General features: G+C 40.0%; 1 protein-coding gene across 3 annotated transcripts in view; it reads left to right on the top strand.

Moving 5' to 3' along the window:
* LOC125465127 (glutamate receptor ionotropic, kainate 3) overlaps nucleotides 1-13,346 on the top strand; it is a 451,191-nt gene that overhangs the window by 189,823 nt on the left and 248,022 nt on the right. For 2 of the 3 annotated variants that reach the window (XM_048558279.2, XM_048558280.2), the window contains exons 4-5: nucleotides 4,605-4,786; nucleotides 6,399-6,452. In XM_048558279.2, the coding sequence (XP_048414236.1) occupies nucleotides 4,605-4,786; nucleotides 6,399-6,452 (236 nt within the window). Of the gene's footprint in view, nucleotides 1-4,582; nucleotides 4,787-6,398; nucleotides 6,453-13,346 lie in introns of all 3 variants that reach the window. The other variant, XM_048558281.1, reaches the window with a different exon arrangement.

The raw sequence follows: 13,346 nt of genomic DNA, 5'->3' as shown, positions 1-13,346 counted from the left end.
TTTGTAGATTCTGACCATGAATCTTAATCATTCATAGAGCTAGTTGAAATAAACACTTATGGGAATTTTATTAAACAATAAATCCATGGAAAGTGAATGCCAAATAGCCTGGCTTATATTTATGATCCATCTCTAATTGCCTTTGAGATGATAGTAGTGAGCTTTCTTCACCAACCATAACTGCTCATATGGTGTATGTACAGCCACAGCGCTGTTTGAAATGGAGTTCTAAGATTTTGACCCAATGAAAGGTGCAGGGATAAGGCTTCCTAAGACATCTTGGTGAATTGGTGCAGTATCTCTTTGAGATGATACACACTGAAGCCAATGTGCATCAGTGGTCAAAGGAATGAATGTTGAAAATGTTAGATGGGATACCAAACAAGCAGGCTCCTTTCAGTTGGAAAGCGTTGATCTTCTTAAATTTTTATTTTGTTATTAGTTATTAGTTTTTACTATTAACTCATCTAGGATAGTGGAGAATATTTCATCAGTGTCACATGGATGGTAAACAGGTTAAGGAGGCAGGAAATGAGTTACTTGCTGCAGAATTCTCAGCTTATGACCTGCACAGTGTTTATATGGCTACTTCAATTATTTTTCAGGTCAATAATACCCAGATTGTTGATAGTGGGTTATTCAGTGATAGACATGGAATTCAATGCCAAGGAGAATGATTAGATTCTCTTTTGTTAGAATTGGCACTTGCCTGGCAATGGTGAGGCATGAATATCACTTGCCACATACAGCTAAACCAAAATATTACCCAGGACTTGAGCATCATGAAACTGACAAATAATGAATGGTACTGAGCATGGCACAATCATGAGTAAACATCCATATACCTGACCTTATGATGGAAGGAAGGTCATTGATGAAGCAACTGAAGATGATTGGGCCAAAGAAAGTACCCTGGAAAATTCCTGAAATAATATCCTGAGACTGAGATGATTGATTTTCACCAAACACAGTCATCATTTTTAGCTCGACATGACTCTGATCAGTGGAGTGTTTTCTCCCTAATTTCAATTAATTCCAGCTTTACTCAGGGTGCCTGATGTCAAGCGCAGCCAACTTACCTTCCATATATTTTGCTGATCATTGAGATTGTACCGATGAGATAGTCAATAGCTCAGATAGTATTATTCTGTTTTTTGTGTACAGGACATACCTGAGCAATTTCCTGCATTACTGGGTAAATTCCAGTATTATAACTTTACGAAGCAATTTGGCAAGGAACATGACAAGTTCTGGAGCATATGTCTTCAATACTATTGCTGGAATTTTGTCAGGGACCGTAGCCTTTGCGGTATCTGATCCCATTAGTTGTTTCTTGATATTACTTCAAGTGAATCAAAAGTAGTTGAAGGCTGGCACCTATTATGCTGTGACCTTCAGAGGACTCCAGGAATAATTGCAAATTTCTGACTGAAGGTGATTACAAATGTTGCAACCTTGTCTTTTGTACTGAAGAGTTTAGATCTCCCATTTTGAAGATGGGGATACTTTTGAAGCTTCCTTTTCCATGAAATTGTTTAATTGTCCATCACCATTCATGATTGGGTGTGGCAGTAAAGTTATGCTTCGATCTGATCTTCTGGTTGTGGAATTGCTTAGCTCTATCACACGTTCTTCAATGACCGCAACTTTCCCTCCGCAGTGGTCGAGAACGTCCTTGACCACGTCTGCCGCACTTCCCGCAACACATCCCCGCCCCCACCACAACCGCCCCCAGAGGATCCCCCTCGTTCTCACATACCACCCCACCAACCTCCGGATATAACGTATCATCCTCCGACACTTCCGCCATCTACAATCCGACCTCACCACCCAAGCTATTTTTCCGCCCCCACCCGAATCTGCCTTCTGGAGAGACCACTCTCTCCGTGACTCCCTTGTCTGCTCCACACTCCCCTCCAACCCCACCACACCCGGCACCTTCCCCTGCAACCGCAAGCTACACTTGCCCCCACACCTCCTCCCTCACCCCCATCCCAGGCCCCAAGATGACCTTCCATATGAAGCAAATGTTCACCTGCACATTTGCCAATGTGGTATATTGTATCCATTGCACCTGGTGTGGCTTCCTCTACATTGGGGAAACCAAGCGGAGGCTTGGGGACCGCTTTGCAGAACACCTCCACTCGGTTCGCAACAAATAACTGCACCTCCCAGTCACGAACCATTTCAACTCCCCCTCCTATTCCTCAGACGACATGTCCATCATGGGCCTCCTGCAGTGCCACAATGATGCCACCTGAAGGTTGCAGGAACAGCAACTCATATTCCGCTTGGGAACCCTGCAGCCCAATGGTATCAATGTGGACTTCACAAGCTTCAAAATCTCCCCTTCTCCACTGCATCCCAAAACCAGCCCAGTTTTTCCCCTCCCCCCAACTGCTTCACTAAACCAGCCCAGCTCGTCCCCTCCCCCCACTACATCCCAAAACCAGCCCAGCCTGTCTCTGCTTCCCTAACCTGTTCTTCCTCTCACCCACCCTTCCTCCCACCTCAAGCCGCACCTCCATTTCCTACCTACCACCTCATCCCGCCTCCTTGACCTGTCCATCTTCCCTGGACCAACCTATCCCCTCCCTACCTCCTCACCTATACTCTCCTCTCCACCTATCTTGTTCTCTCTCCATCTTCAGCCCACCTCCCCCTCTCTCCCTATTTATTCCAGAACCCTCTCCCCATCCCCCTCTCTGATGAAGGGTCTAGGCCCGAAATGTCAGCTTTTGTGCTCCTGAGATGCTGCTTGGCCTGCTGTATTCATCCAGTTCCACACTTTGTTACCTTAGCTCTATCACATTTTGATTCTGCTACTTGACATATATGTAATCCTGTTATGTAGCTTCACCAGGTTTACTCCTCATTTTTCAGTATGCCTTGTGCTACTCCGGGCATGCCCTCCTGTACTCTTCATTGTTCAAAATTGGTCCCTTGCCTTGATGGCAATGGCAGAGTTCTGGACTATGAAGTTACAGATTATAGTTGAATAACATTCTGCAGCTGCTGATAACCCACTATGGCTCATAAATATTCAATTTTGAGTTGTTGGACCTTTTTGAAATCTTGTGGTGATAGCCTCATACAAAACAATGGTACATATTCTCATTGAGAAGGCAAGAATTTGTCTCAGTAAGAACTGTACAATAGTCAGTCCTATGAAAACTACCACGAAGAGATGCAGATTAGTCAGATTAGTGAGAACGAGCTTGGGTATGCTTTATCCCCTCTTGTTGGTTCCCTCAACACCTACCGCAGCCTCAATTTAGCAGATATATCCTTAAGAATGCAGTCCTTGTCTGTGTTCAGATAGGCATTCTAGACAAGTTGTATGCTTTACAAGATGCTAATAGAAAGTGTGATTATCATGTGTGATTGGATTGGACTTTCCCCATAAGTTTGAAGAAAAACACCAATGGCCACATGGACCAGAGGATCTCATCTTCCACATGGTCTGTCTTTGCCAATCATGTGCAGCAGACAAACTGAGGATTTTGGAATGTCCACATGGAAGCATGCAATGTACTTGCAACTGCACCTCCCAGTCGCAAACCATTTCCACTCCCCCTCCCATTCTCTAGATGACATGTCCATCATGGGCCTCCTGCAGTGCCACAATGATGCCACCCGAAGGTTGCAGGAACAGCAACTCATATTCCGCCTGGGAACCCTGCAGCCATATGGTATCAATGTGGACTTCACCAGTTTCAAAATCTCCCCTTCTCCTACTGCATCCCTAAACCAGCCCAGTTCGTCCCCTCCCCCCACTGTACCACACAACCAGCCCAGCTCTTCCCCCCCCACCCACTGCATCCCAAAACCAGTCCAACCTGTCTCTGCCTCCCTAACCGGTTCTTCCTCTCACCCATCCCTTCCTCCCACCCCAAGCCGCACCCCCAGCTACCTACTAACCTCATCCCACCTCCTTAACCTGTCCGTCTTCCCTGGACTGACCTATCCCCTCCCTACCTCCCCACCTACACTCTCTCCACCTATCTTCTTTACTCTCCATCTTCGGTCCGCCTCCCCCTCTCTCCCTATTTATTCCAGTTCCCTCCCCCCATCCCCCTCTCTGATGAAGGGTCTAGGCCCAAAACGTCAGCTTTTGTGCTCCTGAGATGCTGCTTGGCCTGCTGTGTTCATCCAGCCTCACATTTTATTATCTTGGAATTCTCCAGCATCTGCAGTTCCCATTATCTCCAATGTACTTGTTGCACTGTTTCCAGTTGCAGTTTGTAGAATTTGACAGTGCACTGCACTGTGGCATAATAGGAATTAAGACCAGATCCCACAAGGAACAAGGGGTTTCATTCTAAACTGCAAACAAAGGACTTGACTTTTATAAATACTCAGGTGATAGAAAATGTTACAACAAAAAAAATCACTTTTTAAAGAGAAATGCGTTTTATTTAATGCAAAATAATTGATTTTATCATTGGTTTGTGGGTTTAAATTCTCATGAATAAGTTGACAACCATGCCAGAAAATGGGAACATAAATTTGAAGGGAGAGATGCGAGGACAGCACAAATTGTATGGTTAGTTTTGCAGGACATACTGCACATCAGAAATAGCTTTTCTGCTTTATCATTGAAGGTCTCATACGTCTGCAGGAGCTCATAACAGCTCCCTCCAGGTACAATATCCGGCTAAAGATTCGTCAACTTCCCATTGATTCAACTGATGCCAGGCCTCTCTTGAAGGAGATGAAGCGAGGCAGAGAGTTCCGCATTATTTTCGACTGCAGCTATACAATGGCTGCTCAGATCCTGAAACAAGTGAGTTCCATTCATTGTCGCTGCAGCTCGGCGCTATTGTTCATTTTAGAATACTGACAGGGTGCAACACGCTGAATACTAAAGATCCAAGTCAACAAAACCAGCAGTGGATTCACATTTTTTGTAATGTTTAATACTTTGTTTGCATCCTGTTGGTCTTTCATGACAGTGTTTACTTTGTTCATTCTGTGTGTTCGCAGCCTTTTCAAAACAGTTCTTTTTGCATGTTTTCCACTCTTGGCACTTAGTTTACCAGCTGAAGCAACAGAATGTAACAACTCCTGCAGAACACTGCTGTTAAGGTCAATGAAGCAACAAGGGTGGTTAATCAAAGTGCAGTCTGAGTGAGAAAGCACTGGAGAGGAAATTCAGGCATTCTTTATAATAGAAGCTGATATGCAGCATCAATTTAATAGCAGCACCAATTTAGAAAATCTAAATCAATCTAGATTGCATAATTTTAGTCTGATAATTTTAAATGAAATTGCAGTAATGAAATGATACTTTAATTTCAATAACTTCATACTACCAGCATATTTGCACCTAGTAATCTCTTGTTGCTGTGAACCCATATCAGCAGATTATTGTATCTATGGATAAGACTGAAACATGTTCAGAATTAAGATTATCATTTGATGTTCTGCAATTTTTTAACCTACTAGTGGTTGCTTTAGGGTCAGGCAGCAATCCAGGTGCAAATCACACCCAGACTTCCACTGGTGTTGAGAAGTGGTCCATTTCACAAATTTGTGCTCAATTCATTTTTATGTAAAATCTTCCGTGAACTCACCTGGGTGGATAATGTTTAAAAATCCAGTTATTTATGTTTTGTTTTAAGATTTGCTTTAAAAAAACTTCAAAATGACAATGCATTTTGCAGTTTGATTTATACAATTTGGATTGAAATTGTAATAAAGATCAAACACTTTATTCAGACCACTACCTGCAAACAACCTGGCTTGAAAATAAGTGAAAATGATTTTTAAAAACAACTGTGCGTGGCCATTTATTTGTTTTCTTTGATGATACAGTGGTTTGGTTTCTTCACAACATTTAAAATAATCAAAAAGTCTGTAAAAATTGCCTATTTCTGTCTTTTCAGTTAACAATGCACTTCATTGTTAGAGTTCTTGAAAACCTGCAAACAGCCTTAGTTAGTGAAAACTCCAACTGGTGTTTAATTACACCTGCGTGGGAATTCCCAAGCTGGAATATTTTACCATAAGTGCTTATTGAGACGAAGACATCAATATCATTTTAAAAGAGTTGGAAAGGCTGTATTTGAAAAAGAGAAACAAACACAGAATGCTGGAGAAACTCAGCAGGTTTGACAGCATCTATGCAGACAGAAACAGACTAAACATTTTGAGTCCAATCTAAAACTTAATTCAAACTGGCTGTCGTAATCCAACAGTTCAATAGTATATGCACATTAATAGCTGCATTCATACAATAGCCACTTGATCCATAGATATGTTCCTATGCATAGCTTACCACTTTCAGAAGAGGAGAAGGCATAGGAAAGCAGGGACCGGCGAACATGGAAGCTGGAATAACCTGGCACAATTAAAAGTTTTACAAAATCTGTAACAGCCTTTTCTCTTCTTTTCAGGCAATGAGTATGGGGATGATGACCGAATATTACCACTACATTTTTACAACGCTGGTAATTGATTTTGCTGTTTTATTTTGAATGCAAACAATACTTAATTATTAGTTGGAAAATATCTAATGTTCATTGCACCCAATATTAACCCTTTCCAACTATCTTCATAAGACCATAAGACTATAAAATATAGGAGCAGAATTAGCCCATTAGGTTCAAAGAGTCTGCTGCACCATTCTGTTATGGTTGATAGGTTCTTCAGTCCCATCTTCATCCCTTCTCCCTCTCGCCTTTGATACCCTTACCAATCAAGAACCACTCTAGCTCCGTCTTAAATAAACTCAGATTAACCACACTCTGGCAAAAGAAATTCTTCTTCATCTCAGTTTTAAAGGGCCGTCCTTTCTCTGATATTAGCCCAGATAACTATTTATCTGAGAAACATAATACTTGTACATAGTCATTAGTTGTAAAAAAAAGTCTGTTGGATTCTTCAATACCACAACATTAATGCCCAGTTTCTTGCATTATGGTGGAGAACATAAGCATTGCCATATCAGGTAAATTCCACTGTTGCAAATTGATATCACAATCTGACTTCATTTAAACCCTCCCTTTCATTTGCCACCTTCTCATGCTCAAAGAGCAACTGTCTGGAGTCCAGAGTGAAGAACAAATAATTTTCTACACTTTTTATTTTCAAAAATGTTGCACCACTAAAAATTAAACGACTCTCTGCCTTTTTATGAATGTGTCAGACAACGAACAAGATCAGGCAGACTCCCATATTTGTTCCACTGCAAATCTTTAATCACAGTTCTCAGAAACATCAACATCCTGGGTTCTAAGTAACAAAGCTCAGCATTTGAACACAAATAACGGAAAACCTCCTTATCAATGACAAAAGGCAGTGGTAAAAAATTTGACTTTGGAGTAATTCTACAATGTTTTGTAGAATTACAAAATAGAGGCCCTTTGAGATACTATGCAAATTAACTGTTGCTTAATTAGTTGATAGATGAGTGATGATTTCTGGTCCATAAGCATTTTTGCTTGATGCCTCATGATAAATGTAATATATAAATATGTATATATTAGTGAAAAGAGGCAGGTGTTGTCAAAGCTTTTCATTTCGTACTCAGCAAATGCTGAAAAATCCTGAGTGTGTTTAGATCTACACTATCAACCAAATTAACATATTCAATTGAGCTTGTAATATTGCGTACTTATGCATGCTAGGAGTAAAGTACATTTTGATGCATGGGCTTCATTTCAAATAAAACTAATGCACTTAAGTTTAGTTAACCAAGTGTGGAGCTAGATGAACACAGCAGGCCAAGCAGCATCAGAGGAGCAGGAAAGTTTAACGTTTCAGGTCAGGACCCTTCTTCAGAATCTCTACTATCTCTGTAACAATTTTAACCCCACTGCGAAACCTCCTCTGATGCTGCTTAGCCTGCTGTGTTCATTTAGCTTCACACCATGTTATCTCAGATTCTCCAGTATTGGCAGTTCCTGCCATCTCTGTAACACTTTGACTGAAACATTACCACAGTGAATCTAATTTGATATTTCCACCAATAAACACTCTTTTTCTCGTCTCTTACCTTATAGTAATCTTTTGAAATTTGCCGTTTTTGCATCTGTCCTGATGTGGGTAAGATATCTCTTTTCCACAAATATCCAAGCCCTATGCTACCAAAAATCAATATATTTTATCTGTTTTCACGCAAAAACTGGTCACTCATCCCAACAGATTTATCCCATTGGTTATATTCCACTCAGTCTTCCTCCCATCCACTTCACCTCAACAATTACCAAATCCTTCTATTATTCTTTTTCCTTCAGTTCCTCCTTACCCACACCTATTCCATTAGCCTCAGTTATATCATGTGGTAGCAAGTTGCATACTCTAATTGCATGGAAAACATCTTTGAAACCATTACCTATTGTGTTCAGTTTTGGGAATCAATAGCAAAATGTATGCCACTCATTATTAAAGGTGCCTTCTTGCCCCTCTATTGCCACTTGTGATCCGTTGATACCAAAACCCCACTGTTCTTGATAATTTATCCAAATCTGGTTAACAACAATGACTTTTATCAATATAATGCCTTTTTCTGCCAAACTATAACTCTCAAGGCACATTATGAAACTATTATAAAGCGTAATATGATGCAGAGATATACAGACAGATATTAGGCCAGATGACTAAAAGCTTTGTCAAAGAAATGAGTCTTAACAAGTGCCTTAGTGAAGGTAAACAGCAGAGAGGTGAAGGAAGTGCTTAGCTCACAGTCAGTTGAAGGCACAACATAGTCAAATAACTCGAAGGAGACAGGTATCCTGTTACCATGTCACCTTTTATTTATACGTGCATAGTGCATGAACTCTGAGTCAGTCCCTAGAATGAAGGGACTTTCTGAATCTCCTGTTTATATCTGTCAGCCAGGGTTCTCTGATTGGCCCAGAATAAAAACCCTCATCTGAGATTGTGCAGTCAATAAGATCCAACATGACCCTTATTCCAATCACTATAAAAGGAACTCAAGTACATTGGAGGGTTGTGGGGCTGGAGGAGATAACAAAGATAGTGAGGAGTAAACCATTGATTGATTTGAAAGTAACAGTCCATATCATCTGAATAAGAAATCACCATGTGACATAATTAGAGTTAACCTGAAAAAGTCTTTAAAATTATGACTACTTTTGACAGTGTGGAACTAAAAAGAGCTTCTTTCACTTAGGGAAATCCAAAGCTAGTGGCTCCACAAGTACAAGATAATCTGTAAGAATTTGTGTAAGAAATTTATGTCAAACCTTTCATTGAATCATGGAATCCGGACAGTGTGGAAACAGGCCCTTCGGCCCAACAAGTCCACACCGAACTATGGAGCTTCCCACCCAGATCCATACCCCTAGAACCCACATAATCTACGCATCCCTTACACTGTAGGCAATTTAGTATGGCCAATTCACCTAGCCTGCACATCTTTGGACTGTGGGAGGAAACTAGAGCACCCGGAGGAAACCCCGCTACTCTGAATGGGATTACATTATGGAACTGGCTCCCATGCTCAGGGATTGAGGTGAATAGCACAGGTGCAGTTAAAGAGTAACTCAATAAATACATGAAGGAAAAGTAGCATAAAATTGGATCAGCTGAAGTATGGTGGGAGGAGGCTTGTGTGGAACATTAAACACTGGCACAGACCTACTGGGCTGAATAGTCTGTTTCTGTGCTGCATATTCTATATGAAGCTATGTAAAAAGATAGCAGCTATGGATTTCCACAGAAGAAACTCAAACCAGAATGATAGGAGTTGAGAATGTGCTGACCTCAGTAGTTGAAGAAGGTGAGGTAGACAAGCAATTTAATGTAGTCCAGCTAAGTGTGGATAGGGAAATTAAGAAACTGACCCAGCCTGGAAAATTGTATCAAATCAATTTTAACGGTATGAGAACCCTGATCCCATACAGATGTGTTTCTCTTCAAATGATGATCCATCTCTACAGATAACATCAATCATTCTACGGATACCTCACTAGGAGATACTTGAAAAGTGGAGAAGAGCTTAATTCTTTCCTTGGCCTCATGGATAGTTGGAAAAATGAATTGATTATATATCAAATTCAGGAGACAGTTGAATGAATGCTGAAGTCAAGGCTAGCATCCACACTTCCAGGTTAGGAGGCAAAGACCCTACTGTCTTTCCTTCCAACTATTTTGAATGCTTTGAAGTATATGAGAGAACTAATTGTTCTTACTAATTAAAATAATCTCAATACATTATATTTGATATCACTTGTTAGATTATGTCATTGAAGCTATATAAATAAAGTTTTGTTTACATTTGATGAAATATCAAAAACGCTGGAGTCTGCCAATCAATGAATCATAAGCAGTAATCCAAAAGAGATACAGGAATGGTATCATTAACCATGAGAAGTTTATCTTTTGTTAGCTGACTCCCAAAATTGAGTTAATTATACAATCATGTTCACACAGTAGGGAATTTTCCAGAATGGTTTGCAAAATGCTTTCTATGCATGGCTAGAATACGGAACTTGCTAACACATGGTGTGATCACTTGCATTACTTAAAACTTCAGATTATCAAAAATAGACAAGGATCATGGGAAAGCTTATTTCATATTCAGAATCTATTTCTGTCAACTATAATTGGCTTCACCATGCTAGCATACTGCATGTGGTTTAATCAATCATGTAGGAAGTGTTCTGCTATAAATTTCTGAAGCTGTTGAAGCGAGTTTTAACTGATAACAATTAGAGATAATGGTGAATAATAAATTGGATGGGAAATCAAGTCTAGGACAGGCAGCAATAGTAAGGTCCATTGAGTGTTCCCCATTCTCTCTCCCCAGTCACTCATACGCATTTAAGTGTTACTGCAGTTAGACTTCATTTACATGACTCACTGCTGCAGAAAAACTACCGACATCATCAAAGACCCATTGTACCCTGGTAATGATCTCCTATAAGCTCGTATGTCAGGCGGAAGATACAGAAGGCTGAACACACACTTGAGAAGCTTCAGGAACAGCTTCTTCCTGGTGTTATCAGACTGTTGAATGAGCGCTCTAGCTTCAAATAGTGCTGATCCTGCAAATGTTGAATTCACCTAGTGCACACCTTGTGCCTCTGTCTAAGTCTTTTTGCTCTGCACATTTCTTGCTTACCATGATCTGTCTGTACTGCTAATAAACAAAGCTTTTCACTGTATTTTGGTACACAATCAATCAATCAATCAATCAAGTGTAGAGATCCGTAGCACAGAAACAGATCCTTCAGTCCAACTTGTCCATGACAACCAGATATCCTAAATAAATCTAGACCCATTTGTCAGCATTCGGCATATCCCACTAAACCCTTCCTATTCATTTATTCATCCAGATGCCTTTTAAATGTTGTAATTGAACTGGTCTCCACCACATCCTCTGATAGCTTATTCCATACACGCACCACCTTCTGCATGGAACAATTGCCCCTTAGTTCCCTTTTAAATCTTTCCCCTCTCACCTTAAACTTATGCCCTCTAGTTTTGGACTCTCCCATCCCAGGGAAAAGACCTGGTCTATTTATCCCATCCATTTGTAAAAGATCTTGATGAGGAAGTCAAATACATTTAAATACAAGGAGACCATTAATACTTGCTCATCAATTAGTTGGACTCAAACTGTTATATGCAGGGGTCATTTAAGTAAATTAAATTTGTAAGAGTGATCATTAACCACTCACAATATGAAATTATCTGTACTAAGGTAAACTGGAAGTTCAGTAAAGCGCAGGCCACAATCCAATAACTTTAAATAGCAAATGTGAGTCAATTAGAGGGCAACATCTCATGATCCTACTTTCTAATAACTACATTTTATCAGTTAAAATCTCAGTTGAATTGAATATCTGTTTTCATTTTTATTGGATAGATCTGATTGCTATTTTCACTTCAGTCACGAGTAGATAGATGTTGATCATTTGTTCATGTATTCTTTATATGAAGGCTCATTGTCTTCGCCCTGAGCTTTTATTTTTGTCAGCTGTAATTCACTATTAGCTTCCACTCTCAGGGATGATGTCAGGAAACAATTCCAAGCTCTATCACACCCAGAACAGGAAGGGAATCTACACTCTTGATGTTATTCTGTCCCACATGTTAGCCATTCAACCAACACCCTGTCAATGCTACAAATAAGGAAGCAAAATATTGCAGATGCTGGAAGTTTGAAATAAGAAAAAAACAGCAGATGTTGGAAATACTCAGCAGGTCTGATAGCATTTGTGGATGGAGAAACAGAGTTAATGTCTTAGGTTGATGACCTCTTACCTGAATTGAATAAAGTTAGAAAAGTCATGAATTTTTCACAAGAATAAAGAAGGAAAATGAGAAAAAAGAACTGCAGCTGAGAAAGTCTGTGGTAATTTAGAGGGCATGTAGAGAAAGGTGAATGGTACACTCAGTAAGATATGTACTTTAAGGTAAATCATTGTGTAATCACACCATCGTTTTGTACAAGTGAATTTCTAAATTGTATTTGGAAGCATGCAAATGGATCAGTAATTGTTGATGCTCAGAGAAACTTGCTGAACTTGTACAAATGGCACAGAAAGTTAACTTAGGGCTACAGCAAGATGGGAAGTAAATATTTAAGGGTGTGTAACCTTTCAAAATGACAGGAAGGAAGGAAAGGGTGGTGGGATAGCATTGTTGATATGGGATGGAATAAGTACGATAGCAAGAAGTCATTTCAGATTTAAAGGATTAGAACCTATATAGGTGGAAGCAAAAAAGAAAACAAGGCAGAAGACTGTGGTAGGAGTAATGTATAGCTCCCCTAATATTCCTTACATGATAGGACAGAGGAAAAACTAGGAGATAAAGAGGACGTGTAACAAAGGCAACATTAATCAAGGATAAATTTAAACTATATGCAGAATGGGAAAATCAAATTAGCAGAGGCAGCCACAAGAAGAATTCATAAGCGTATTTGGGACAGTTTTCGGGAACAATATGTTATGGATACAAATAAGGATCAGACTACAAAAACAGAAGTTACTGGAAAAGCCCAACAGGTCTGGAACGTTTCAGGTCTAGTGACCCTTCCTCACAACAGTTCTGAGGAAGGGTCACTGGAACCGAAACGTTAACTCTGATATTTTTCTTCACAGATGCTGCTAGATCTGCTGAACTTTTCCAGCAACTTCTGTTTTTGTTCCTGAATTACAACATCTGCAGTTCTTTCAATTTTTATTAAGGATCAGAATACGTTTGATCTGGTGGCGTGTAATGAGGCACGCTTAATAACATATTATTGTAAAAAAAACCCTCATAAAAAGTGACTATAAGTGTTAAAATTTAACAGTCAGCTTGAGAAGAGAGAAATTTGTGTCAACAACAGTTCCGTTAAGCTTGAATAAGGGTAATGAGGGCAGAAC

Source organism: Stegostoma tigrinum, chromosome 24 (assembly GCF_030684315.1).
Source record: "Stegostoma tigrinum isolate sSteTig4 chromosome 24, sSteTig4.hap1, whole genome shotgun sequence".
NCBI lineage: Eukaryota > Metazoa > Chordata > Chondrichthyes > Orectolobiformes > Stegostomatidae > Stegostoma > Stegostoma tigrinum.
The sequence above is the reverse complement of the archived record's forward strand: the minus strand, read 5'-3'. Positions and strand labels throughout refer to the sequence as shown.